The sequence below is a fragment of the Halichoeres trimaculatus genome, unplaced genomic scaffold (assembly GCF_033239565.1).
Source record: "Halichoeres trimaculatus isolate MK-OKI-2021-1 unplaced genomic scaffold, fHalTri1.1 fHalTri1_scaffold_4, whole genome shotgun sequence".
Classification (NCBI taxonomy): domain Eukaryota; kingdom Metazoa; phylum Chordata; class Actinopteri; order Labriformes; family Labridae; genus Halichoeres; species Halichoeres trimaculatus.
In genome coordinates this window covers 23,284,640-23,308,262 of record NW_027437182.1, presented here as the reverse complement: position 1 = coordinate 23,308,262, position 23,623 = coordinate 23,284,640, and the positions used below count along the sequence as shown (strand labels likewise).

General features: G+C 39.6%; 2 protein-coding genes across 5 annotated transcripts; one reads left to right on the top strand and one right to left on the bottom strand.

Moving 5' to 3' along the window:
* Window positions 1–90: 90 nt before the first annotated feature.
* Window positions 91–7,607, bottom strand: scamp4 (secretory carrier membrane protein 4). Of its 2 annotated transcripts, none has more exons than XM_074668011.1 (7): window positions 7,474–7,607; window positions 6,910–6,944; window positions 6,666–6,769; window positions 6,344–6,564; window positions 3,612–3,713; window positions 2,468–2,585; window positions 91–1,725 (listed from the first exon to the last, which is right to left on the bottom strand). In XM_074668011.1, the coding sequence occupies exons 2-7, from the start codon at window positions 6,914–6,916 to the stop codon at window positions 1,537–1,539; spliced, it is 741 nt and encodes a 246-aa protein (XP_074524112.1). In that variant the 5' UTR covers window positions 6,917–6,944; window positions 7,474–7,607; the 3' UTR covers window positions 91–1,536. The 2 variants fall into 2 exon arrangements, with proteins under 2 accessions (XP_074524112.1, XP_074524113.1); XM_074668012.1 differs by having other exon boundaries at window positions 6,344–6,500; window positions 6,638–6,769; window positions 7,474–7,604.
* Window positions 7,608–8,499: 892 nt separating this feature from the next.
* Window positions 8,500–23,245, top strand: chaf1a (chromatin assembly factor 1, subunit A (p150)). Of its 3 annotated transcripts, none has more exons than XM_074669048.1 (17): window positions 8,500–8,574; window positions 8,655–8,826; window positions 10,481–10,528; window positions 10,872–11,521; window positions 11,906–11,968; window positions 12,147–12,391; window positions 12,502–12,583; window positions 12,674–12,742; window positions 14,149–14,366; window positions 16,246–16,414; window positions 16,545–16,625; window positions 17,017–17,112; window positions 17,234–17,483; window positions 18,784–18,946; window positions 19,063–19,381; window positions 19,511–19,595; window positions 22,385–23,245. In XM_074669048.1, the coding sequence occupies exons 2-17, from the start codon at window positions 8,763–8,765 to the stop codon at window positions 22,495–22,497; spliced, it is 2,715 nt and encodes a 904-aa protein (XP_074525149.1). In that variant the 5' UTR covers window positions 8,500–8,574; window positions 8,655–8,762; the 3' UTR covers window positions 22,498–23,245. The 3 variants fall into 3 exon arrangements, with proteins under 3 accessions (XP_074525149.1, XP_074525148.1, XP_074525150.1); XM_074669049.1 differs by having other exon boundaries at window positions 8,570–8,586; XM_074669047.1 differs by having other exon boundaries at window positions 8,513–8,826.
* Window positions 23,246–23,623: the final 378 nt, after the last annotated feature.

Sequence of the window (23,623 nt, the reverse complement as noted above, 5' to 3'; positions counted from 1 at the left end):
ACCAAAAGTCTAAAACTGGATGTATACAGGCAACATTTGGCTGCACATTGAACTGAAGTTTTGTAGACACTCCACTAGGACAGACAAACATAGTGAGAATAAGAATATTTAATGAAATTTTGCAGTATTCAAAGGTTACTTACATATTCATTTAATTTCTTCATTTGTCAAATAACAGATCAAAATAATCCTGGCAGTGGGTGTTTATAAGAAAAAGAAAACATGGCGAAACTCAGGAGCAGCTTTTACTTTCAGTCAGAATAATCTTTATAAAAGCTTGATAAGGTGGTTAACCTGTTACAACACCTGCACTAAAGTCCACAGCGTCTCTTCACTGGAACCTCAGTTTGTCCTGTTCATACTTGATACATTACTATTAATTCAAACAGAAGGTGACGACATTCGCATGCTAACGTTTACTTGACTGCTGATCCAAAAGTGGTCATGTTAGTATTAGTTAGGTGAGGTAAATTGAAAAAAGAGAATCTGCTCTGTCCCACTCCTATGATAGGCTGCATGCAAGCATACCCAGATACTGAGCACAAAGAATCCTCTAGCTGGGTGAAAGTGAAAGTGACTGCAACTCTGACAACTGCTGATAAGGTGCTTTCACAGCAGGGCGCTGACCACCAAAAGCAAACAGTTCAGCTTTTAAATGATTAAAACAGAGAAATACTGACACAGAGTACAAAACAACACTAACTTTGGATGTGGATCATTTTCCAGTATAATAATAATAAAGGAAAGAGGAACGTTTTTTGGCACATCTGTGCTTAGTGAGAGGCCACTGTGACTTTAGAGGATACTGCACTGGCATCCTTTGTGTTGTCACACACTGCTTCATTGAAGCACAAGTCCAGTTTAAAAAAGTGGCACTTGTAAAGGTGATAGTCAAGCAAGTTACTTTTCCCATGCAAACTGTGCATGCAACATTTAGGCGCATTTCAAGAAATCACAGCCAAAGCAGGCAACACGAGAGATAAAAGGCACGTCATATCAAAAATAAACTGAACTCCTGCCCTGATACAAATAATCTGAAAAGAAATTCCACTGTGCAGGTTAAAAAAAATGTGCTGTGGCAACAAAGAAAACACATCTCAAGCATACTACAGTTTGAAGCATGCAGATCTGCGCAACGCATAAAACAATGTTTTCATACAGGTCCATAAGGCACACGTCATTCATATATAGCTATCTTCAGTGAATCATTTGGATTTTCCATTTGCATACTTGTAAGACTTAACATTTTTTCAAAGCAAATTTCTTTTTAAGCATTAAACAGTAGTTTTCTTTCATTTTTATAAACGCTCTATGTAAACAAAGTTGAAATGGAATGATAAATCTTAAATAAAACCCTCTAGAGGAGAGAAGTTATGGCGAAACTATTTGATAAGACATTTCACAGATATCCTGTCCTCTCAATAAAAAAAAAAGATTTCAATTCTGCATTTTCCACATGGAACTTTGAAATGATATGGAACTCTTCACAACAAAAAGGCTGACTCTCTGTCTCCATCTAGTGGTGACTGTCTGCCATCACCACTGACTGTTGTCTGGGTAGCTTGGCACTGCAGCAGGGTACTGAGGCAAACTTGGGCCTTGGGCAGTCTGAGCAACGGCATTGAATCCTGCTTCCCTCACCGGAGCACTCTTCCACATCCCAGTGCTCCACTCTTCTTGAGCTCGCTGCATACTACCACCGCCACCACGATACAACCTGTGTACCTGCAACACAATAGAGAGTGAGAGGGGAGGGAAATACGTTTGTGCTAGGTATCTGGAACCGTTTTCAGCATCTGTCAGGTAGGGCTGGGCTATTATGGCAAAAATCAAAAACCTGGTTAGTTTAACCTTCTACCTCAATTTCAGTTAATGCATGATTATCCCACTCTCAACTCAGTTCTGTAAATATTTATATAATTTTGAAACAAGTTACTGAAATAAACACGCACAGATAAACAATTAAAGGTTATTTTATTAACACAATGGAATTGAAAACACCCATCAGCTTGAATTGTTTCAATAAAATGAGAAAATAAAAAACTTGTATTTCTTGGAAGCAAACTAATTAGTTTTAATATTGTGGTGTTAATGTAGAAATAACTTGCACCTTATGAAAAAGGTACTTTACTACTTTTCAGTCAGCATCATCCTTATTGTAGCAAACGTGTTCCCAAACCACAGACTGTATGTTTTACAGCCATTAGTCATCGTGATGTCACCCGTATGTTTCTGACACAGATTTTGAAGCAAAGCGGCTGTTGCGGCCATATTGGGAGTGATGGTGGGCTTTGAGTCTCCACACTAACAGCTATAAGGTGTCAGTCACATGAGCTGAGCGGGCAAACTCGCCCAATCAAAGCCACTTACTTTTTTGATTAATTGCCCAGCCCTACCGTCTGGTTTCTTTCACATGTTAAAAAAATTGAAATGCAAGTGTAAAATGTTTTAGCATGTTTTGACTCACCTTGATGAGAACCAGTGCCATTAAAGCAGTCACGGCAGTGAAGAGCAGAGCTGTGATAAGCATCACTATAGCTGAGCCCACATTAGTGCTGAAAAACATCACTGTAGCAATCCAGCCGCTTTGATGCACAGGTGAGAGTGAGATGGAGTAGTAGGTTAGTGCATCACATCTTATGCGATTAGAGAAGTAAATTTAAGACAAAAATCCAAAGTGAACAGTGAGCTTTTTAACAGTGAGGAAACTAATGCAGTGACAAACAGCATTAAAATGAGTTTGTGCAGTGTAAAGTGATTGTAAAATATTATTGTACACAAGATGCTCTGTTCTTCAACAACATATTACTCCTTTTGTGGGAAAATGTGGGAAACCAACACTGAACTCAATTAAAAATGCTTCTTGAGAAGGAATTATATTCCACATGGCCTCTATTAAATATGAAAGCAGAATTATAAACAGCAGATTATAAAAATGCCAGCAGTGTCACGGTCTACAGAACATCACTTTTAAAACTTTCATTATTCCAATCAGGTTGTAACCGTTTGGCAAATCCACAGAAATTTAAAAATCTCAGTGACCAGAATTCAAAGCAGAAGTTTATTTTTCTGCAGCACGCAGTTTGACCTGTCTCTTCTAAACCTATGGACTTCTCTATAGAGTGGCTAACATGGTGTTGGTGTTGTTACTAAAACCTTTCATTCACTGTTTACATTAAACACACAGAGCATGATGGTTCTAGACAACAGTCCAGCCAACACATGAATAAACAGCTTCTTGAAGTTTCATGAAATAACAAGATAGTTATTGTATGAATAAACAATTCTGTTATTCTCTTTATCTTGTGCTGATTTGTGTCAGATCTTTTGTATGTAATTTGAAAAAAAAAAAAAGGGATGATGTGAACCCCTACTCTCCGCTTGATGATTCATAATTATGTCTGGCTCTATGCGAGTGTGTATATATCATGCTATGCAGTTATTGTGCTAACTTTTCTTTTCCGTATCACTGCTCTGTGGCCTTCAAAGTGTCCCCTGTGGAAAAAAAAAACTTTAAAAAAAATTGAACTAACATTAGCTCTCACACCCTCACACTCTCTGTGTCAAGATCTACCAGATAGCAACCGAAAAGCCAGCTCAGTTGGACTCACCATGTTCCCCAGCCAGAGATGCCTATAGTCTGGATGAGAGCCAAGACACACTGCAGGAAGAAGACAAAGAAGAAGGCCATAAAGTTGAAGGAGCTGTCAGCCCTGTGGAGAGAAGAAAATATAATAAATCTTGAGTTGTTTGGTTTTCATTTCCTTGATTCATCCTACAGTTTTACAGTTTTACATTTAGCAGACGCTTTAGTCAAAAGCGACGTGCGACACAAGCAAGACCTCTAGCTTGATAGTAGTTGACAACCTGTGGATACAAGTGAATATTAGGGCAACTTGCTTCACAGTTTTGCATGACAATTGTCCAATCCACAATATGAAAGAAAAAAGGGCAATCAATGAAGCTAGACTGGGCTTGGAAAATACATCCTTTTCCGTTTCATTGTTACATAACAGTATTTACGATTAAAAAAAAAACCCAAAACAGATTAAATACTGCAACATGGACTTAGATATACTACAAGAAACAATCAAATTACTGATAAAAATAAATGAATTAATTTGTGTTTACTTTTATATATTTCACTTTACTGTTTTGGTCGTATGAGGGGATGAGCTTCTCAGCTAGACTCACCAGCAGTAGTGACGGTTGCCCTATGACCTGATTGTGGTTGTGCAACAGTATTTCCTGCGCACAACCTACTTGCTGAGGACACCTCTGAGTTTCTTGTGTGTGATGCTACCTGACAGCTTCTGATCAGATACCGAAACTATATAAACAACAAACTATAGTGCAGACAGACAGTCAGCAGGCAATAAGGAAGGAAACTGAATTTATTTTTAAAAAATCACGACCTGCAAGGAAACTAATCCTCAGATAAAATCACAAGATATCAATCATACACAATCAGAACACTTGAAGTGATTTCTTACGAAATCTTCAAACTTCCACAGTCCCCATGATTGCTATCAATGGTTTTGAGAATATTTATGCCTAAGTTTCTATTTTTGTCTATGAACCACAACAATGACCTACTTCTTCTCTGTGGTCTTCCTGTCCTTGGACATTTTGGGCTCTCAGGTTAGTATGAAAAAAACTCTCTCAACCTAGTTCTCATAATCACTAAAAAACAGCCACTATTTACAAACACCTTTATAACCAACACATTACTTCCAGTAGATTTTCAAACAAATACAAATGTAGTAAATGTAACTAACCTAGTCAGCTAGATTGCCTTGTGTACAAATGTACAGAGACTCTTTATGAGATTTCCACTTTAGATGAGTTTATGCTAAAGTTCAGGAACATTCCACATACAGTCTACTTCAAAAGTATTGGAACAGTGAGACACATTTTGCTGTAGACTGGAAAAAATGTGGGGTTGATACCAAAAGACGAATATGAGACAAGAGATCAACATTTCAGCTTTTATGTCAGTATTTAAATCCGGATCAGATATACAACTTAGAAAATAGTGTTATTTGTAAAGGAACACTGCATTTTTTAGGTGAGCAAAAGTATTGGAACATGTGACTGTCAGGTGTCTTTTGTTGCCTATTACACCAATTATTCAAACAATAAATAGCACATGACATCTGAAGGGCTCAGTTTCAGATTTGGTTTTGCCTGTGCAGACTGCAATTATTGTAAGATGTGTAATAAACATGAAAACCAGAGAGCTGTCTGTGGGTGAAAAAGAAGCAATCGTGAAGCTGAGAGAAGATGGAAAATCAATCAGACACTGGACAAACATTGGCCATGGCCAGTACAACCATCTGGAATGTGCTGGAGAAAAAAGAAACTACTAGTGTGTTAAGGAATAGACATGAAACAGGTAGACCAAGGAAAACAACAGCAGTTGATGACAGAAATATTGTGAGAGCTGCGAAGAAAGACCCCAAAACAAATGTTAGTGACATCACCAACAACCCCCAGAGGGCAGGAGTGACGGTATCAGCATCTACTGTTCGCAGAGGACTTCATGAACAAATCACAGAAGCTACACCAGAAGATGCAAGCCACTCATCAGCAATAAGAATAAGAAGATCAGGCTAGATTTTGCCAAAAAAGTACAGAGATGAGCCTCAAAAATTCTGGGATAAAGATTAACTATTACCAAAGTGATGGAAAGGCTAAGGTTTGGAGAAAGGAACGACCTGTCCATGATCCCAAACATTTAAGCACCAAACTGACTGAGAGATCCTTCATTGTACAACAAAATAATGACCCAAAACACACTGCAAAAAGAACAAAGGAGTTCATTGGGGGCAAGAAGTGGAGGGTTATAGACCGGCCAAGTCAATCTCCAGATCTAAACCCTATAGAGCATACATTTACCTGCTATAGAGAAGGCTGAGGGGTGCAACACCCCAAAACAAACAAAAGCCAAAAGAGAGTGCAGTGAAAGTCTGGAAAAGCATCACAAAAGAAGAATACAAAGTTTGGTGATGTCAGTGGGTCACAGGCTTGATGCAGTTATTGCAAACAAAGGATTTGCAACAAAATACTTAGTTTTATTTGCTGTAATTAACTTGAAGTCTATCTGTTCCAATTATTTTGATCACCTAAAAATGTAGTGTTCCTTTACAAATAATTCTATCTTCTAAGTTGTGTATCAAATCCAGATGTAAATACCTGGAAATAAAAGCTGAAATGTTGATCTCTTGTCTCATATCCATCTTTTGGTGTCAAACCCATTTTTTTCCAGTCTAAAATAAAGGAATTTGCCTCACTGTTCCAGTACTTTTGGAGGACACTGTAAATGAGGCAGAGGATAACTAACCTGAAGGCTTTGTAGAGTGGTCTGAACCAGCAGGTGTAACTGCATGGGCTGAAGAGGAGGACCCACAGTAGAGAGAAGCCGAAGTTGGTGGCATTTCCACCCCCAGCCCACCAAGCAATACATGAGATGACATTTATCCCCAGTGTGGCTGAATACACTGCAGAGAGGAGAGGACAGCAGAGATGTAAAGGGAAAAGAAATTGAGAAAGATGGTGGTAGACCTTTAAAAAAACACAGAAGAGAAGAATGTATTTTTTTTGTATCTTAAAAATGTTTGTGTGTACATGCACTCACTCATCCAAAGGGTATAGACTCTGCGCACCAGCTGTTGGTGGGGTGCAGGAATCTCCTCTTCAATGTTCTGGTAAAAGCATGGCTTTATTCTCATGAACTGAGGCAGGGGAGGAAAGTTGTTCGTCCTGTTATCTGAAACAGGAACCAAAGAGTCATCATAAAACAACTTTCTAGAATGTGTTAAATAAAAGACTTGGCTAAGGAGGAAAAATTGGGGAAACTTAACGGGATAACTTGACAGACAGAAAGAGAGGAGTTAAAAAATGACAAACCTGCCATGTTGACTTTCCAGTTCGTAAATGAAGAGCTACAAATGAGCATAAAAATGACATGAGCCTCATGACTTCATACTCTTTAGATAGTTCAAAAAGACATTAAAACAATTAAAACTCCTTTTACTTTCAGAACATTGACATTAACTTCTCTGTTTAATGGGATTAATCCACTGCACACATGTTCACAAGCGTTATTAACTTAGTTAAATAAACTTAGATGTTTGTGACATGCGTGGGCGATGGCTCTTCCTCGCCGACACATTATAACTTCAGACATATTGTAATGCAAACAAACTTTTAAAAAATAACCCGCATCTTTCCCCCATCATTTAGCTAAAACAACCAAAGACACCATAAGTTAAACGTAACTGAGACCATTCGCAAAATATTAGATAGCAGCTTCGGCATGGCGTTAGGCAGCTAGGTAACGTTTTTGAGCAGCTGCAAGATCACTTTCTTTATCTGCTGTTGCTGCTTCATTGTCCCACAGTTTCATAATTTACATGGACTTAAAATTCTTTAGAGAACAAGAGGTACCAGATCAAAGAAAATCAACGTTACCGGAATTATGTTATCTCCTTTCGTTTCCGTCGAAAACCGCAGGGGTCCGGGAATAATTCAAGAGCCTTCAGGATGCGCTTCTTCGACCCCATAACACGTACTGCGGCTGCGCATCACCGTAACCTCTGTAGTTCAAATATGTCCATAATGAACGCCTTCTGGTCGTGAGAGAACTACAAGTCCCAAAGCACAAGTGAGCGCTAACGGGAAACGCGTGACTCCTACATGTAACTATGCATGCAACCCTTTCGTTACGATTCCACCCATTCAATTACTTATTAGAAACTGGCAAAAAAAAAAATGAAACAAGGCTCAAGATGTATTTAGTTACTTGCAGGAAAAGGAGTTACGTTATTGTTAAGGTTATTCTTGTATCACTGGACATCGTGTGAACAAATGATTTTTGTCAGTGTGTCGTTGTTTGCCTCTGTAAAACAATTCTTTGAATCGCCTTGTTGCCGAAATTTGACAGGCTATATGACAAATAACCTTGCTTCCATAAACCACGAACCTAACTTAGCTGTGTCTGTGTCCTTTTGATCTTATTTTCCTTTTTGATTTTTCACAGACTTATCAAATGTTCAGACATGCAATAAAAAAACACCAATGTGGCACCAGCACAGAAAAAATACAAAACTCAGTGTTGGTGTTTTTATTACAGTTATGTGGTAACTACATCAAAACATATCACTTCCGAAAGTCAAACTCCGCGGCCAATCACGCAGCCCAAGACATCGGAAAGAGGGCGCGGCCTGTGTGATACAACTAGTGCGCTTCATGTCTAAGCCAGGATAGCCCCAACGGGTGGGTAAAAACAGTAGTAATCATCTATAACAATAAAACGAAGTACGGCTTTGAATGAATGGTTATGCTCTCATTGTAATGTTTCCATGAACATAGTCAAGTGTCACAAACACCGTTGAACTGTAATCCAAATTATGGTTAGAAAAATACAAGCACTACCATGCGTGCAACACTGATGATTAAAACAAACGCCCCCTCTACTTATCTGTAACAGAGTTTGACCAACCAGCGACGGTTATTGATGGAAGTGACATACTCCCGCCAATTCCGACTCGGGAGCGCGAGGCAGGCTGTGGGGTAAACTAAGGAGTATGTAGGAGATGAGAAAAACGTCCTTTGTTATGTTTAAAAGAAGATAATTGTCGTTTGTATTCTAGCGTCATATTCGGTCGCTCGGAGGGGACATACCTGTCTGTTTTCACTGACTTTGACGTAACTTGCCGGTGAAAATCGTACACGCGAAGAATCCCGGCTGAGTTGTTGGGATGCTGGCGGCGGAAAACCTATCTGTGGACGGACATTTAGCAGCTTCGACTCCTCGCCGAAGAGGTAAGGTTACTGCAAATGAGTGTGACTGTTCAACTGCTTTAATATCTGACTAGTAAGCATTTAGGTGGATGAAACAATAAACACAAAAAAGTCTGCCCTATGAATGTCTCTGAGCTGTGATTTTTTATTTGGTACTCCATGTAGTGTCTAATTGGAGTACGACAAACCCATAAAGTCTTTGTTTTAAGTTGACATTGACAACATTAAAAAGACGTTTGCGCAAATTGGATGGTTTACCCCATGGTATCTGTACTCGTTTCAGGTAGTTCATGGTATTTGTAATCGTATGACTGTTCATGAGTAGTTGCTGTTGGTGTTCAACCAGTAGATGATGGACAGTTATCTTGTCTACTTTATAGTGTGTGTCATGACTTTTTTTTGGCCGTTACTGTACAGTTGAAATGAAAGAAAGTGCCTTTATGTGGAGTTAACAACCTGTGGTGTCCATTAACGAACCTCCGGTCTTTGCTAGTAGCACGTCTTTAGCTTGTGGCCCTGCTAGCAGGATTGGCTAAACGGCTTGGCCTCTGGCTGGGTTGCGTAGTTTTGCCAGATGAGCGGACAAGCTAGTGCATTAGCGCCCGTGTCTTGGTTGATGCTAACATCTCATAAGAAAGCTGTTTCCATGTTTGAAACTCCACAACTGCTCCACTCGTATGTCTCGGCCATACACAGAAGTGTCTTATCGTTTATCTGTCCCACTTACAAACTCCAATCCACCTCACTTTTCAGGTCTCACCGCAGTAGCTTGTATTGTTTCGTTCGCCTGACAGCAGTGGAGGTCCTCACCCTGCGGGCTCGGCTGGGCCTGCAGCACCGACCCGCACCGGTTGGCGGGAGAGCAAATGAGACATAACCATCAACTTTACAGCCGTTGTCACACAGTTACTTAACATAACGATGTTGAAAATGAGAATATTATGTTTAATGCTTCACCACTGTCGGTTGTTATAACTTCTGGGTGTTTTTTCTTCGTCAAAAGTTCGTTTTATAAAGTATAGGTAAAGATCTGAGAGAGGGCACTCTACGTTAGCAACACTGGCTTATGAGCACTACAGTAGTGAAGTTTTCTGACGTCACATTTGGAATCTCAACGGTATTGAATCTCCCGACTACGTTTAGTGTACAGTTGGGGCTAAAATTACGAAAACACTTCCCAGAGCTGGGAAATTCACCTCATTTTGCCTCCGAAGCATGATCATGAAACATGCAGGTGGTCATTCTGAGCACAAAAAACATCAGATGGAGTGAGTCTGACTGTTCAACTGCTTTCATCTCATTTGGTTTGTCCACCTTTTGCAGCAGTTACAACAGCACACGTCTCTGTCATTGTGTCAATAAATTTCCTCAGAACTTCATCACCTCAAATTTTCTGAATGGGATTGAGGTCCAGTCCATCATTTTTAGTGTTCCTTTTTACAAGGAAGTGACTTCAATCTCCTTAAGATGGCTGTATTCTATTGTATGCAGAGCATAATGATAACTTTACGAATATTTCATTCATTTTATGGGTATAATTTTAGAATCTATTGTAAGATAAATTGTGTTTTGATCTTTTACCAAGGGTTCAGTGCCTTGGCTTTCAAAATATTCAATCATTGATCTTTGGTGCATGTTCATAATTCCACTGTCTGTGTTCTTTTTTTTCTTGAAGGTATGGATTGCAAGTCGAGTAACAATGCCAACAAGAAACTCATTCAAGGTATAAACAAACAAAAAAATGTTGCCTGCTCAACCTAGTACTTTATTCTGTGACTAATTTTGTGTTTTTGATGAAATCCCAACACCTTTTACATATCATCAGTGGCAGCTGTAGAAGTTGCATGGTAGAACCCAGACATCTGTCAATCATTAAATCTTCAGTAATAAGATTTTGACAATTTTTCTATATCTTCTACATTATTCTTATTTTTTCTGTACTTAAGATGCACATTTAAATATGAGTTGATTTTGATGAAAAAATGTTCTAAAGCCAATTTATTTGCTTGTAATGAAAAAACTCAGTTTTAAAAATGACTGACTTGGTTTTGTTTATTCTGGGACAGCTCGTCTACCATTCAAGCGCCTGAACCCTGAACCTAAAGAAAATCAGCCGCCTAAACGCCCCTGTACACATGCCTGCCCTAGTCCAGAAGTGTTGGACAGGGAGAATGAGAATGACTCCTCTGCGTTCCCCGTGCACAGCAAAGCACCCTTGGTCAATGGACGTGGGCCTCTTGATGGCTTCCTGAGCCGTAGGCGCCCTGCATCCTCTGATGAAAACATAGTAATAGATATTACTGACGACAAGAGTTCATCTCCCACTAAGCACCACATATCACCTGCTCCTGCCTCTCTGTGCCTCCCAACTAAGGACAAGCACAAGGAAAAAGACAAACCTGCCTCTTCAGGGAAATCTAGAAAAGTTAATCAGACTCCTGAAGCAAAAACTATAGACTGCTCTGTGATCTGTACAGAGGATGACAAGGAGACGGAGGAAGAAGATGGAGATCAGTCAGCATCTGTGTCACAGGTTGACCTAACACTGGATTCTGACAGTGAGCCAGAGGAGCAAGATGAGTCAGGAAATGTTTCCAGTTTAGGGAACAGGTCCATGCTATCTGCCTCATCAGTCAGCTCCTCATCTGTGAGCTCACCAGAGGAGTCCAAGACCGCTAACCCTAAACCTCCTTCTACACCTACGACTACACCAGCAGTATGTACATCTCCTGTTAGTTGTTTTGATTTCTCACTGACATGTATTCACACAATATTAATCAGTATAACGGGGTGCTGGTTTTGAAGATGATGCAGATACACAAATTGCATAACGTGAAAGAGTCCCTGCCAACACAACATTATTACTGCACATTGTAATGTTAGTATTCAAAACAGCCGGCACACAGAGACTTAGAGAAAGTTTTTGAGGCATTTCCATCTTACATGAGCTCATTTTTGGCAAAATGAGTCTTTTTTTTAGTTTTTATTTAGACAATTGATGTCCCACAATAAAGTGCTTTTTAAAACATTGACAAAGTGAAGGATATTTTTTCAGAAATTATCAACTGATTTATCTGATTTTCTCTTCCTGTCCTCAAAGGAGCCAAAGACCACCCCCAAGATACCATCAGATGAGAAAAAGATCAAAAGACGCTCACTGAAGGTGGGAACTATAATTGAAGACGGTCTGAAACATGCTTAAAACATTCACAGTTGTCTGTTTAATAGTGAAATGGTGTCGGCATGTAACCTGCTTTCTTGTCAAGTTCCTCACTTGCTTTTTTTTCTTCAAGTTGAATACAACAGACATGAAAAAAAAACCTGAACATTTATTCTTTTAGAGTTTACAAGAACAAGAAGAGAAGCTTCGGCTACGACAAGAGAAAGAACGCCAAAAAGAAGAGGCTAAAGCTGAAAAGGAGAAAAAGAAAGAAGAGGCTCGAAAGCTGAAACAGGAGCAGCAAAAAGAAAAACGAGAGAAAAAGGAGAAAGAGGAGCGAGAGAAACGAGAAAAGAAAGAGAAGGAGGACAAAGAAAAGGCTGAGAGGTTAAAAGTGAAAGAGGAGCAACGCAAATCAAAGATAGAGTGAGTGATGAATCCAAGACATCAATTTATATCTATGACTCTCAGCTCAGTAAGTCAGGAAATATGATAATGAGAATTTAGTGACATGTGTGAATTGGATTTGTTTGTAGGGCAAAACTGGAAGAAAAACGCAAGAAAGAAGAGGAGAAGAAACAGAAGGAGGAAGAGAAACGGTTGAAAGAAGAGAAGGATGTGAGTTAATGCTAAAAGCTGGGGTAGTGTCCTGGATGAAATGCAGCGCTGTATCCGATTCTGTTGACCTGTATGTGTGTCTGTTCACAGCGCCTCAAAGCTGAGAAAGCAGAAATCACACGATTTCTTCAGAAACCTAAGATCCAACAGGCTCCAAAGGTTAGTAGATACAAAGCTTACAAAATAGTATAACAAAATGCTAAATCTTTTTTTTTTTTTTTGTTTTTACTGAGACACACAGCATTGTTAAGGCCCCCTAAAATGGAGTTAGTTTTGCAGCATCTGACCTTAAACAAACCACAGATTGTTGCCAAGTTCACTCAAAGGCAGTTGAATAAAGAATTTATTATTTTTTAGTTTGGGAAAATATGGCTCCTGATGTAGTCTGTAGACGTTATCACACAACTTTTTCACATGGTCTTGAGTTAAAAAAAGAACAAAAAACAAACTTAGAGTCGCAAAAAACGAAGAATTGCAATTTAAATTGAATCGGCACCCCAAAATTTGTAAAAGAATCAAATCGGGAGAACGGCATGTTGTCCCAGATTCAGCTCAAGAAACCAAGTATAACCAAGTTCCACTCGTGGCAACACTCAGCATCCGTGGGCATTAAGTCACAGCTCAGACATTGACACCACTGAGTATTTCCGACTCTATCTTGATGCCCAGTGTCCGTGGATGTTTCCTCTGTGTTCCTTGCAGTCACCATCTGTAGCAGCTCTGTGTACTTCGGTTCATACAGGTATCCTTTTGGTTCCAAAGTGAATGGAACTTCATCGTCGCTGTCATAGTCACTCATTTTGAATTTCCTACGCTGCCTCACAATCCTTAGAGTACAAACAAAAGAATTACGATACTTGATCAAACTTACACGAGGCTACAACCGGCGCCCGAAGCATAGCTTGTTTACATTCCCTACAGCTGGAAGGAGGAGGGGGGACGGAGCGCACTAGCGCTGTGTGGAAGGATACATGACCAGTTAGTTAGGTCCAGATAAATGTTTGTATTTCTGAAGACTTAATGCACTTAAAAAATATTTTATGTAGCATACTCTTAAACTGTGGTATTACTTTTTGATTTGAGTTCTTGTAGGCAGAGAAAATAGCCTTTGAATTTGGTACCGTCTGTCCCTCTTAGCGCCTATTTCCTCGTCACCATCGATTAACGTTTGTGTCTTACTGAGGGAGAGGAGACAACTTTCTACTGTATCTAATGTCCTTAGTGGTCACATAGAGCTCATACAACCCCACTTAAAAAAAACTGAACTATCCCTTTAAGTTAGTGTGATAACTGTAACCTGAAAAGTGCCCTGTGCAGTAAGTAAAGCGATCAGATTTAGTATTGAGTGATTTGTGTCTGAATCTGAGGTTGAATTTTCTGCCATGTCAACCATCCCTACATTTTTGTACTTGAGCTGGGTTGAATTTCACCATCATTGGTGCATCAGTCAGATAATAAAAAAAAGACCTCCCCTCACCCAGTGTGTACCACATTTCTGTTAATTTGGTAATTTAGCACAAAAACAATCCTACAAATTGTTTTTTTTTTTATTATTCTTTTCGCAGACCCTTGCAGCAGCTTGTGGGAAGTTTGCCCCATTCGAGATCAAAGAAAACGTGTACCTTGCACCATTGTGCAGGGTTCACTGTGAAGAATCTGCCCTGGAGGAGTTGGACAGGAGTTTGTTGAATCCAGATGATAATCTGAAAGGACTCAAAGACTGGATCAAAGAAAAGCCTCGCTGGTCAGGACCCACCAAACCCCGACAGCCAAAAGCAGCCAGGTAAGAACAACCTTTACAAGCTACATAACTTACTAATGGTTGATTGTGAGAAAAGGTCTGAAGACTGGATAGATTTTATTAAAGAAACATATTACACTCTGGTCAGTGTGGTTGTCAAACTGGCTCTGGTCTGTTGCCATCCTGCTTTGCCCAGTTCCAGTAATCTGGAGCAGGGAGTTTGCCAACTTCTTCTTTCAGATGCTAGAGTAGTCAAATCCATCAGCACAAGAAGTCAGATAGAATAGAATAGAATAGAATAGAATAGAATAGAATAGAATAGAATAGAAAATACTTTATTTATCCCCGAGGGGAAATTCAGGAGTCACCGCAGCATTTAAGAAAACAAAAGTAAGAAAGAGTATAGAAAGTGCAAAAATGTCCATAAGAAATTAGATGACGACATCCCGTCCACCACTCGTCCACCACTCTCCAGCCCAGCCAGTCTCCACCTCCACAGGGTCCAGGACTGAGCCTTTGATGGTGTAACAACGTGGAAACTAAAGGCAACAAAGAGCTTCTACGCCAACCGTTTATTTGTTACTGACTGTAACAGGCAAGTTAAATATCATCAGTCGCTCTTTATGTCAATATTTAAAGAACGTACAACTCCATTTACAGTTGATTGTTTTCTAAAGCTTACATATGTCCCACTTTCTTCCCCTCACATACAAACACACACACAGCTCAGCTCACTGTCTCTCTGTTGACATTTTCCATCAGCAGTGTGTTGTAAAAACATCTTGAGCTTTAACTAATTTTTCAGCAGTTCTAAAAGCACCCGGGCAGTATGAGAAGGAGCTTGTTGTTGATTACTTGGCACATCAAAATGATCAGAACCAACATTGGAATATTACCAGAAAACCAGCTGCACTTACTTAACAATGGCTAAAGAACAGTGTACAGCACAAAAGAGATCCCTCAAAACAAACAGAGCATTAACAGAGGAGAGGTGTTAGCAGGGATATTCAGCACAATGCGCCACAGGAAACAGGAACAGGAGGGGCAGAGCAGCTATTGAATGCTGAGTGCATTCAATAACACATCGATCATCTCTGTGGAAAAAAATCAAACGCAGTGTGGGCTGTAGAAAAAAAACTGTGGTCAGTAACTTGCTGTTGGTTAGATAGCAGTGTTTGGGTTGATTATAGAAAAAATGTTTACGGCAGTGTAGCTGATGTCCCATAAAGTAATCAGGTATGCGAGTAGCTGCATTCACATTATGTTTTGGGTGTCGCTCTGCAAAGCTCTAACATACAGACAAGTTTAACTGTCACGTAGGGCTGGATTATTAATAGAATTTTAATCGTGATTTCAATTTTGCCATCATAAAAACAATATAATCGAAGAAAAACAATTACTTACTACAATTACAATATGCCACACAGTTCAGATGTATGCAAGTTCCTGTGCTTCATAGCTCTTCTGTGTTGCATGTGCAGCCACAGCGAGTGTGTGACTTATGTGTATCAATAATACTGTATGTGCCATTTGCTGGTTCTTTAAAGTTGTGTTTAAATCAGTAAAGAAGTTTTTGAATAAATGAACAATTGTGTATATTAATTGTGATTTCAATATCACTTAAAATAATCGGGATTCTTATTTTTGCCTAATCGCCCAGCCCTACTGTCATGTATCACCCTGTGTGATGTACCCATCAAACAGAAAAACTGTAAGATTGAACTGTTTTGAGCCAGGTCAGTTTAAATAAACAGAAAATAACACTTGAAACGTAATCAGTTTTTTATTGATCTGTACACAGTTTTGAAAATAACTTGGCAAATATTTCATCTGTTAGTAAAAATATTTTTTTTAACAGTACGTTTAAAATCAGTTGTAGTTTAACTTTGTTATTCATTCCCCTTGTTTGCTTCTTTCTCAGTGATTGTGTGGCAGTAGAAGGCCCTAAACCCGACGGTATACCAGATCGTAAACGTCACGGACCGATGAAGCTGCTTCAGTTCCATGAAAACTATCGTCCGGCCTACTGGGGAACCTGGAGTAAAAAGAGTTCACACATTTCCCCTCGTTGCCCGCTCAGACAGGACAAGGTAAAAACTACTAAACAAAGGCATCACGTTGTGTCATCGGTCAGCACAGATTTGATGTTTCTCCTTTGGTGCTTTGATGCACTTTAAATGATATGACTGATGAGACTAAAAGCTGAGTGTGTCACCACAGGAACTTTTGGACTATGAGGTAGACAGTGATGAAGAATGGGAGGAAGAGGAACCAGGAGAGTCCCTGTCACATAGTGAAGGGGTGAGTTTCACTGTTGAGTGTATTTTTTGTGTTTCCCTTGGTGTTAAGGAGAGAGAATGAAACCTTAAAGTACAGTATTCAACATGATGCAGATGAGGAAGAGCTCAAACTGATGAGACAGAAAATAAATATCAATTCTTACAAACAGCAGAGGGCACTGTCTGTTTGACATTTCTTGACATCATAAGTACTAATGTCAAACAGGTCATAGGTTGATCTTTTAGGTCACAAAAGAAAGTCAAACTTTAACCTTTTATTGATATTTACTAAACATGGTGGCTGTAAATTGGGAAATGACACTCAGCACACGGCAGGCAAAACTTCTTTCCGCCACATGATTGGTCTTGCCGCTGAAATGCTGTTGGATTGAAACTCTTGTCGATCATTACAGGAAGATGAAGAGGAAGGAGGTGAAGATGATGATGACGACGGGTTCTTTGTTCCTCATGGCTACCTTTCAGAGGATGAGGGAGCTCTGGAAGAAGAGGTACAAAGGGAATTATTGAATATTTCATCAACTTTCTTTTACTTTGGTTGAACTTGTTTCCTCTTGATCTAGCACTGTTTTAGTCAGTTATTTAACCGTTCATTTTCACACTTCCTCCCAGGATGGCGGCGACCTGGAGAAGCAGAAACTACGACAGACACTGAAGGCGAGGGAGTGGGACGAGTTGATGTCCAGCAAGAAGAAGATGAAGGTGCTGGAGCCAGTAGTGAAGGGCTGCATCTGGGAGGGCGAAGGATCTGGTCTGCAGCTCTTCCAGCCTTACGCTGTGTGTCTTGTGGAGCCTTTGCCCAAGACGGACAACAGCCCCAACCCTGAGGAGGCGTCTCAGAAGTCTGAGAGAGAAGCTCAATGTAAGTTTATATATTATCCACCTGAATAAATCTACAAAACGTCACGGTTGTGTGGTATTTATATGATGATAGGTTAGGAGCACAATGAATGAGTCCAACAGTCTGTGACTGACTGCGTAACTGTCGTAGTTTATGTTGTACTAGTTGGTCTCTTCAGCAAGCTACAGTTTAATGTCCTGTTAACAAATCTATTTCTTATGTTTCAAATTTTACACTTTTCCACACACAGATTGGCGTTATTAACCAGGTTGTGGGTGGGGAGTATGCTCAAATCCCACGCCAGATCTCAGTTTGTGTACACAAGTTTCAGGCCAGTTAATAGGGCTGGGACAATATGCATTTTTCCTGATTAAATTATTTTACGTTTTTTTGGATTCCGTTTTAATTTAAATGGCAATTCTTCGATTTCTGATTTTTGCAATTTTGAGTCCGCCTTTTTAACACCAAGCCACGGGGAAAAAGCTGAATGATGATGATTTCTACAGACTAGACCAGGGGCTGCCCCCCCCCCCCCCCCCCCCCCCCCCAAAAAAAAAAAAAAAACAGGGATTGGACATCTTAACTTTTTTCCAAACCTAGCCTATAAACAAAGACTAAAATGAAGGATTTGATTTTGGAAAAAAAAAAGGATTTTGAACAAACTATCCAGATTTTAAATCATCAATCAAAAAAATCCAGATACTTTGATACATTGCTTTTTGTTTCCCACCCCTACCAGCTAATCTACGACTCTTTAGAGGCGTGTTATTTAAATAATGATTGTTTTTGGCGTACACATTAAGCAATACCTGATCCGGTGTACGCTTTGATTGACCCAGATACACATGTAGATAAATCACATGTAAACCTGGTTTCTACTCCCAGATCTGCACCGGTTGCTACACCACATTGATAATTAAGGGTAAATTAGTGCAGGTAGTTGCTAGGGTGCTGTACATAAAAAAAAACATTCATACATTTTTTTATGCACATTTTTTCAGGACTGTGAGAATGTGGTGGTAAAGTAGAGTTTGATTGCTCAACATAATAGATCTTGCTGAGTAATGACAGTAGCTTTAAATGTAACTTATCTCAGGAATGATCTGCCTACTTTAAACTTAAACTAGTTTTGATCAGCTGTGATCTGTTGATGTTAAGGATAAAAAAAAGTTAAAACATTCTCCTGTGTTAATCAAATCACATTTTGGGGGTATAATCAGAAAATTGATATGAAGGGGTGCATATTTTTGTTCTTTTGAATGTTTTATTTAAGCTGATAATGTGCTAAAATCTGAATATCTGATGCTTCCTCCTCCCACAGTGCTCAGCCAGCTTCTGCCTCTGCTGCACGGCAACGTCAACAGCAGCAAAGTGATCATCAACGAGTTCCAGGAGTTTTGTCGTCAGCAGACCTCTTCCTCCACTTCCTCATCCCCTCCTGCCTTGTCCAGCCCCCAGAGCCCAGCAGAAAACATCCCCACCAGGTGAAAGCATGACATCCATTGAAAAGATTATGAGATAAAGACTGTGTAGTTTTAATGAGCCCAGCATCAGCACGCTTTATTACTGAGTTCTAATATTTCCCTCCTTCTCCCTCCAGGATACGGCTGAAGCGCCTCATTAAGAACAATGCTGTATATGAGAAGCGCTCCACTCACAGACGCTGCTGGTATGTGCATCAGGAGGTACTGTCACGTTTTGGCCTGGAGGCTCTACCTGTGCCCTGTCAGTGGACCTACCTCACCCCAGGAGCTCGAGAAGACTCCCGAGAAGAACCCCAGGCAGTTATAGGCTCTCAGGGAAACTCTCCCACAACACCCCAGACCTCGTCCACCACGCCTTCATCCTCCAACAAAAGGAAGAGCACAGGCAGCATGTCCATTACCAAGTTCATGAAGCGATGCACCGACACTGAGCAGGTGCAGATTTTTGCTTTATGATGATTCTCGGAAATGACACAATTATTCTGAATCACTATACTTTCATTTCATGTTAAAATAGGTATTACATATTAATACAGCCCGTTACTTTCTCACTGTATTCTTCAGACGGAAGCGATGGAGGCAGAGGGGTTTCAAGCTGACACAGAGGATGACGATGAGGACGACTGTATTATTGTTTCTACTCTGAGTGGTGAGTGCAGCAGCTGTCTTGCGTCCTTGACTCTTGAGATTTACATTAAACAGGTGGGCTGTCAGTTTTGATCTATATGAATTTTATCAGAAAAAATAGCTCCTTATAATGGGCTTAGCACTCAGGTGCAGCCACTTAGACTGAGGCCCTGTTTACACAACAACGTTGCATCCGAAAACGCTAAAACGTAGTGAAAAAAAGCTGCGTTTACACAAATGCAGGACTGAAAATGTTGTAGTAAGCATGCCAGGCCCTTTAGGTGGCGCTATAACTGGCTGTTTCAGAAGCTGCTTTTAGGAGATCTCCACTGAAGTAGAGTTAAGCCAATCATCTGGTTTATTGGCCAATACTAAGTGTAGAAGTGGAGCAACAGATGCAAATTGAAAACACCGGCTTACAGTCTACAAAGCAACGGCGTTGGCAGAGTTTCAGAAAAAATGTAACCGACCTAAAACTTTGCGTTTAAGGTTGGCTAAAAAGCTGTTTCTGTGTAAAAACAACAAAACTTTTGCGTTTCACCCGAAAACTGTTGTCGTGTAAACGGCCCCTGATGTCCGTGGGTATTCATGTCACAGAATGTGGCAGAGCTCTATTTCAAGGAAATTTCACCACAGATGGTGGATAAACTTCAAGTTAAAGCATTTTCTAAAAGTGATCATTTACAGCAGGGCAGTCAACATATTTGAAGACTTAGGCCGAGGGATGTCCCCAGGTTGGCGTGTTTCTGAACCCGTCAACTGTCTTTGTTTCGCAGGAACAATCATTTCTCACATGTAGAGCCTGTTTGAAACTGGAATAGGGCTACATGATATTTGGAAAAAATGAGATTGCAATATTTTTGAATCCTGCAATATTTTTTAGGATTTACAGCTTCACTCCGTTCAGTTGAATTCTCCCTGAAAAGACGATAGACTCACCTTATTGCCTCTGTGAACACTATTTACATTAGCAGAGTCTTGATCATGTTGATATCTGTTAAATACAGATACTGGCTTATATTTCCTGTGAGTGCTTCTACCAACCTGTCAACTTTTTAATAATGTGCTCCAACACAGAGGTTCCTTTATTTAAATTTCCCTCGGTGATAAAAAAAAAAAAGATAATTATCCCTGAAATATTGTTTGAACATGCTGCAGCCCTCTGGCCTTTGCTCAAGAGCCATACAGGCTGAGCAGACAGCAGTGGCTCACAGTTTGTCCTCATCCTCCTTTTTGCCTTTTTAGGCTCCAATGATCTTTTTCCAGAGATGTAAATCAAGTAATTTTGAGAGATTGCCAGAACAGGACAATTTCTGCTGGAAGCAAAGCAAACTTTAAGCAACTGATTACTTTGACATTGGATTACAACCATTTCAGTCACAAGGTGTGTGAAGGAGGATGTGAAATTAGAAATAAAATGGGCTATCACAAGATCGAAACTTAGACCACAAAAACAACCCAGAGCCTGTTCTGACTGAGGACATCTCACCCACTGTGACTGTGGTTGGTGCTCTGACGGCGACAGTTGTTAAATATATAAATGGATGCTTATTTAGATCTGTTAGTAATGATGCTGGGTGTAGACTGGCTACATAAACTTAATTGAAAGGCTCAGATTCATGGCATAACCTTGCCATGTGAATACTGCACATGTTGCAATGACAATGCTGAAACAACATATTGTGCAGCCCTAAACAGGAATCAACCAAAGTGCAACCACTGTGAAGTGCTAAGGCTGTTACATCAACCAACAATACATAATTAAATAAGTCATTTGTACTGCAAAATATGAACATTAAGGAATTAGACATGCACCTAATTGATAGGCCGGCCCATCGATCAGTGCCGATTTCTTTAATTTTGGGGGATCGGTGATCAGAGATCGGTGACTCAGGACACTTAATTAGTTGTTTAAGTTAAAATGTAAAGAATTTTTTATATTAAAGGTATTCAATGATTTTCAATAAGATAAGATTGGAACATTAAAGGCATATGTTGTCAGTTTTAAAAAATAAGAAAATTGTGATTGTTGCACCTTTAAAAGGAATACATAATTTTTTGGATTTATCAGCTGTAACAGAAAAAAGTGATCAACCCACCAATATAATCTACCTGAACATCTGACAAATCTTGAAAGTTAGCATGGATGGATTGTAAGCAGATTTTAAATAGTTTTGAAATACAAAAAATAAAGAAATATGAGCAAGGGATAAAAATGGAGAGGAGGCAATTTATTAATAATGTCATTTTACTCCAAATTAGCTGTTTATTAGCTGATCAAAAGTTTAAGACCACACCTCCACTGCTCTCTTTGATTACCTCTAAAATGCATTAATGCTTTGGTGAAGATGTGACACGTTTACAAAGAAAACCAAATTATTTTTTCTGTACTTTATTGGGATTAAAAAAATCATGGTGTTCTTCTTTTCTTTTGGCTTCAACCTATGCTTGCATGTAGCGATCAGAATCTTGACACCAGTCCAACCTCAGTTTACAAATTAGCCAGAAGATGGAGCTTGAACTTCTATGGGGATATTTTACAACTATGACACAGACCGTTTTTTTTCTACAGTTTAACTGTTTACCACCATCAACCTGCTGTAGTAGTGAAAGGTATTACTAGTGTGTCCTAATAGTAGTTGTAGTGTAAGCCTAGAGCTGTTTTTTAAGATTATTTTTCAGTGTCAGAACTTTCTATCTGCCAAAACCAAAGTTAAGATAACAGATTTGTTATTTGAGACTTGGAAATTTCTGCTTTGAAGAATCTGGAAATGTTGAAGAGATTAACAACTTGTTAAAATTGCTTCATAGGCCAGAGCAGAGAGAACTCCTCCGGCGATGGAAACTGTCTGATGGAAGTCACTCCCTCTGACACCGCTTCTCTTCCTGTGGCCAACGCTGCTCCTACACTCACCACTGCCTGAGGACAGAACAGTCCATCTCCTCTGACCAAGAAACCCAGTGGCTCTAAATCCTGCTGTCTGATTCTGAACTCTGCCAGAATCTTATCTTTGAGCACGATGAGGCACCTGGTACTGGTAACTCACCGCAGATGAGCGCTGCTCAGTATTTTGAGCTCTAACACACCGATTATTTTTCTCAGAAGGCTCAGGAGGCAGACTTGCCTGTTTGATGTAGTGGTGCATAAATGAGTGTTTTACTTGGTTCTTGAGGGCAGGTTTCTTCGGTGGCTGATGGCTGTCTGAGTTTTCAGTCAGATATATTTAGCAGAGGCCACTTTAAAGTGGGAAATGGAGGCCTCTCGATAACGTCTTTAGCTACAGCAGATTGAGTTGAACAGAGGAAGGAGGAGCAGAAATAAATTACCCAAATTTCTTGTTGAGAGATCCAAGAGATTAAGCATTATTTAGGGATTGTGATACTTGATATTCAGGACACCGTGATGCTCTGAATTTCCTCATGTATAACTGTATATATGTCGACAGAAATTAGTTCAAATAGCGAGGCTGAAAGTCCATCTGTAAATTTGCCTTTTGGGTGCATTTATTCTGCAATTTCTAATTCTGACAACTCATGAAAGTAGTTGCTAGACCTGTACTTGTACAGTTAAGTCCAGCCACAATGTTTTATAAATATATGTATTTTTTGAATACTTGAACAAGATAAATTCATTAAACATGAATAAACGTACTGCACTTTTTTATTTCATTCATTTTTTTTTGCCTGTTAATCAAAGCAGTGCCTTGGTGGGCCGGTGGTCTCCTTTTTAAAACATGCTGATTTTCTGTTCGAGGACCTGTTTGGGTGATTGTGAATTTATCCATTTTATAAATAAGAAATGCTGGCTCCTAGAATGCTTAACAGAATAAGTTAAAAGGTATTTTTTCTATAAATGTGCTTTAAGGGATACACGATATTGGATTTTTGACGATATCCGATATGCCGATATATCAAAACCGCTTTTGGCCGATACCGATAATCACAAGTTTGTTTGTCTTTTTCACTGTAAAGAAAGCTAAGTCTAACCTGTAAACTGGCATTTATATGTTACTCTTATTGTGACGGTCTTATTTGTTTAAGAGACACACA

Bases quoted from the DNA above. Each gene is read 5' to 3' on its own strand.
- scamp4 (XM_074668011.1), bottom strand. The intron at 3,714-6,343 runs GTTAGTTATCCT...TTCTCTCCACAG, and splicing joins CCACTCTACAAAGCCTTCAG to GGCTGACAGCTCCTTCAACT. The intron at 2,586-3,611 runs GTGAGTCCAACT...TGTGCATCAAAG, and splicing joins ATCTCTGGCTGGGGAACATG to CGGCTGGATTGCTACAGTGA.
- chaf1a (XM_074669048.1), top strand. From the start codon at position 8,763: ATGCTGGCGGCGGAAAACCTATCTGTGGACGGACATTTAGCAGCTTCG. The intron at 16,626-17,016 runs GTGAGTTTCACT...CGATCATTACAG, and splicing joins CCCTGTCACATAGTGAAGGG to GAAGATGAAGAGGAAGGAGG. The intron at 19,382-19,510 runs GTGCAGATTTTT...TGTATTCTTCAG, and splicing joins GATGCACCGACACTGAGCAG to ACGGAAGCGATGGAGGCAGA.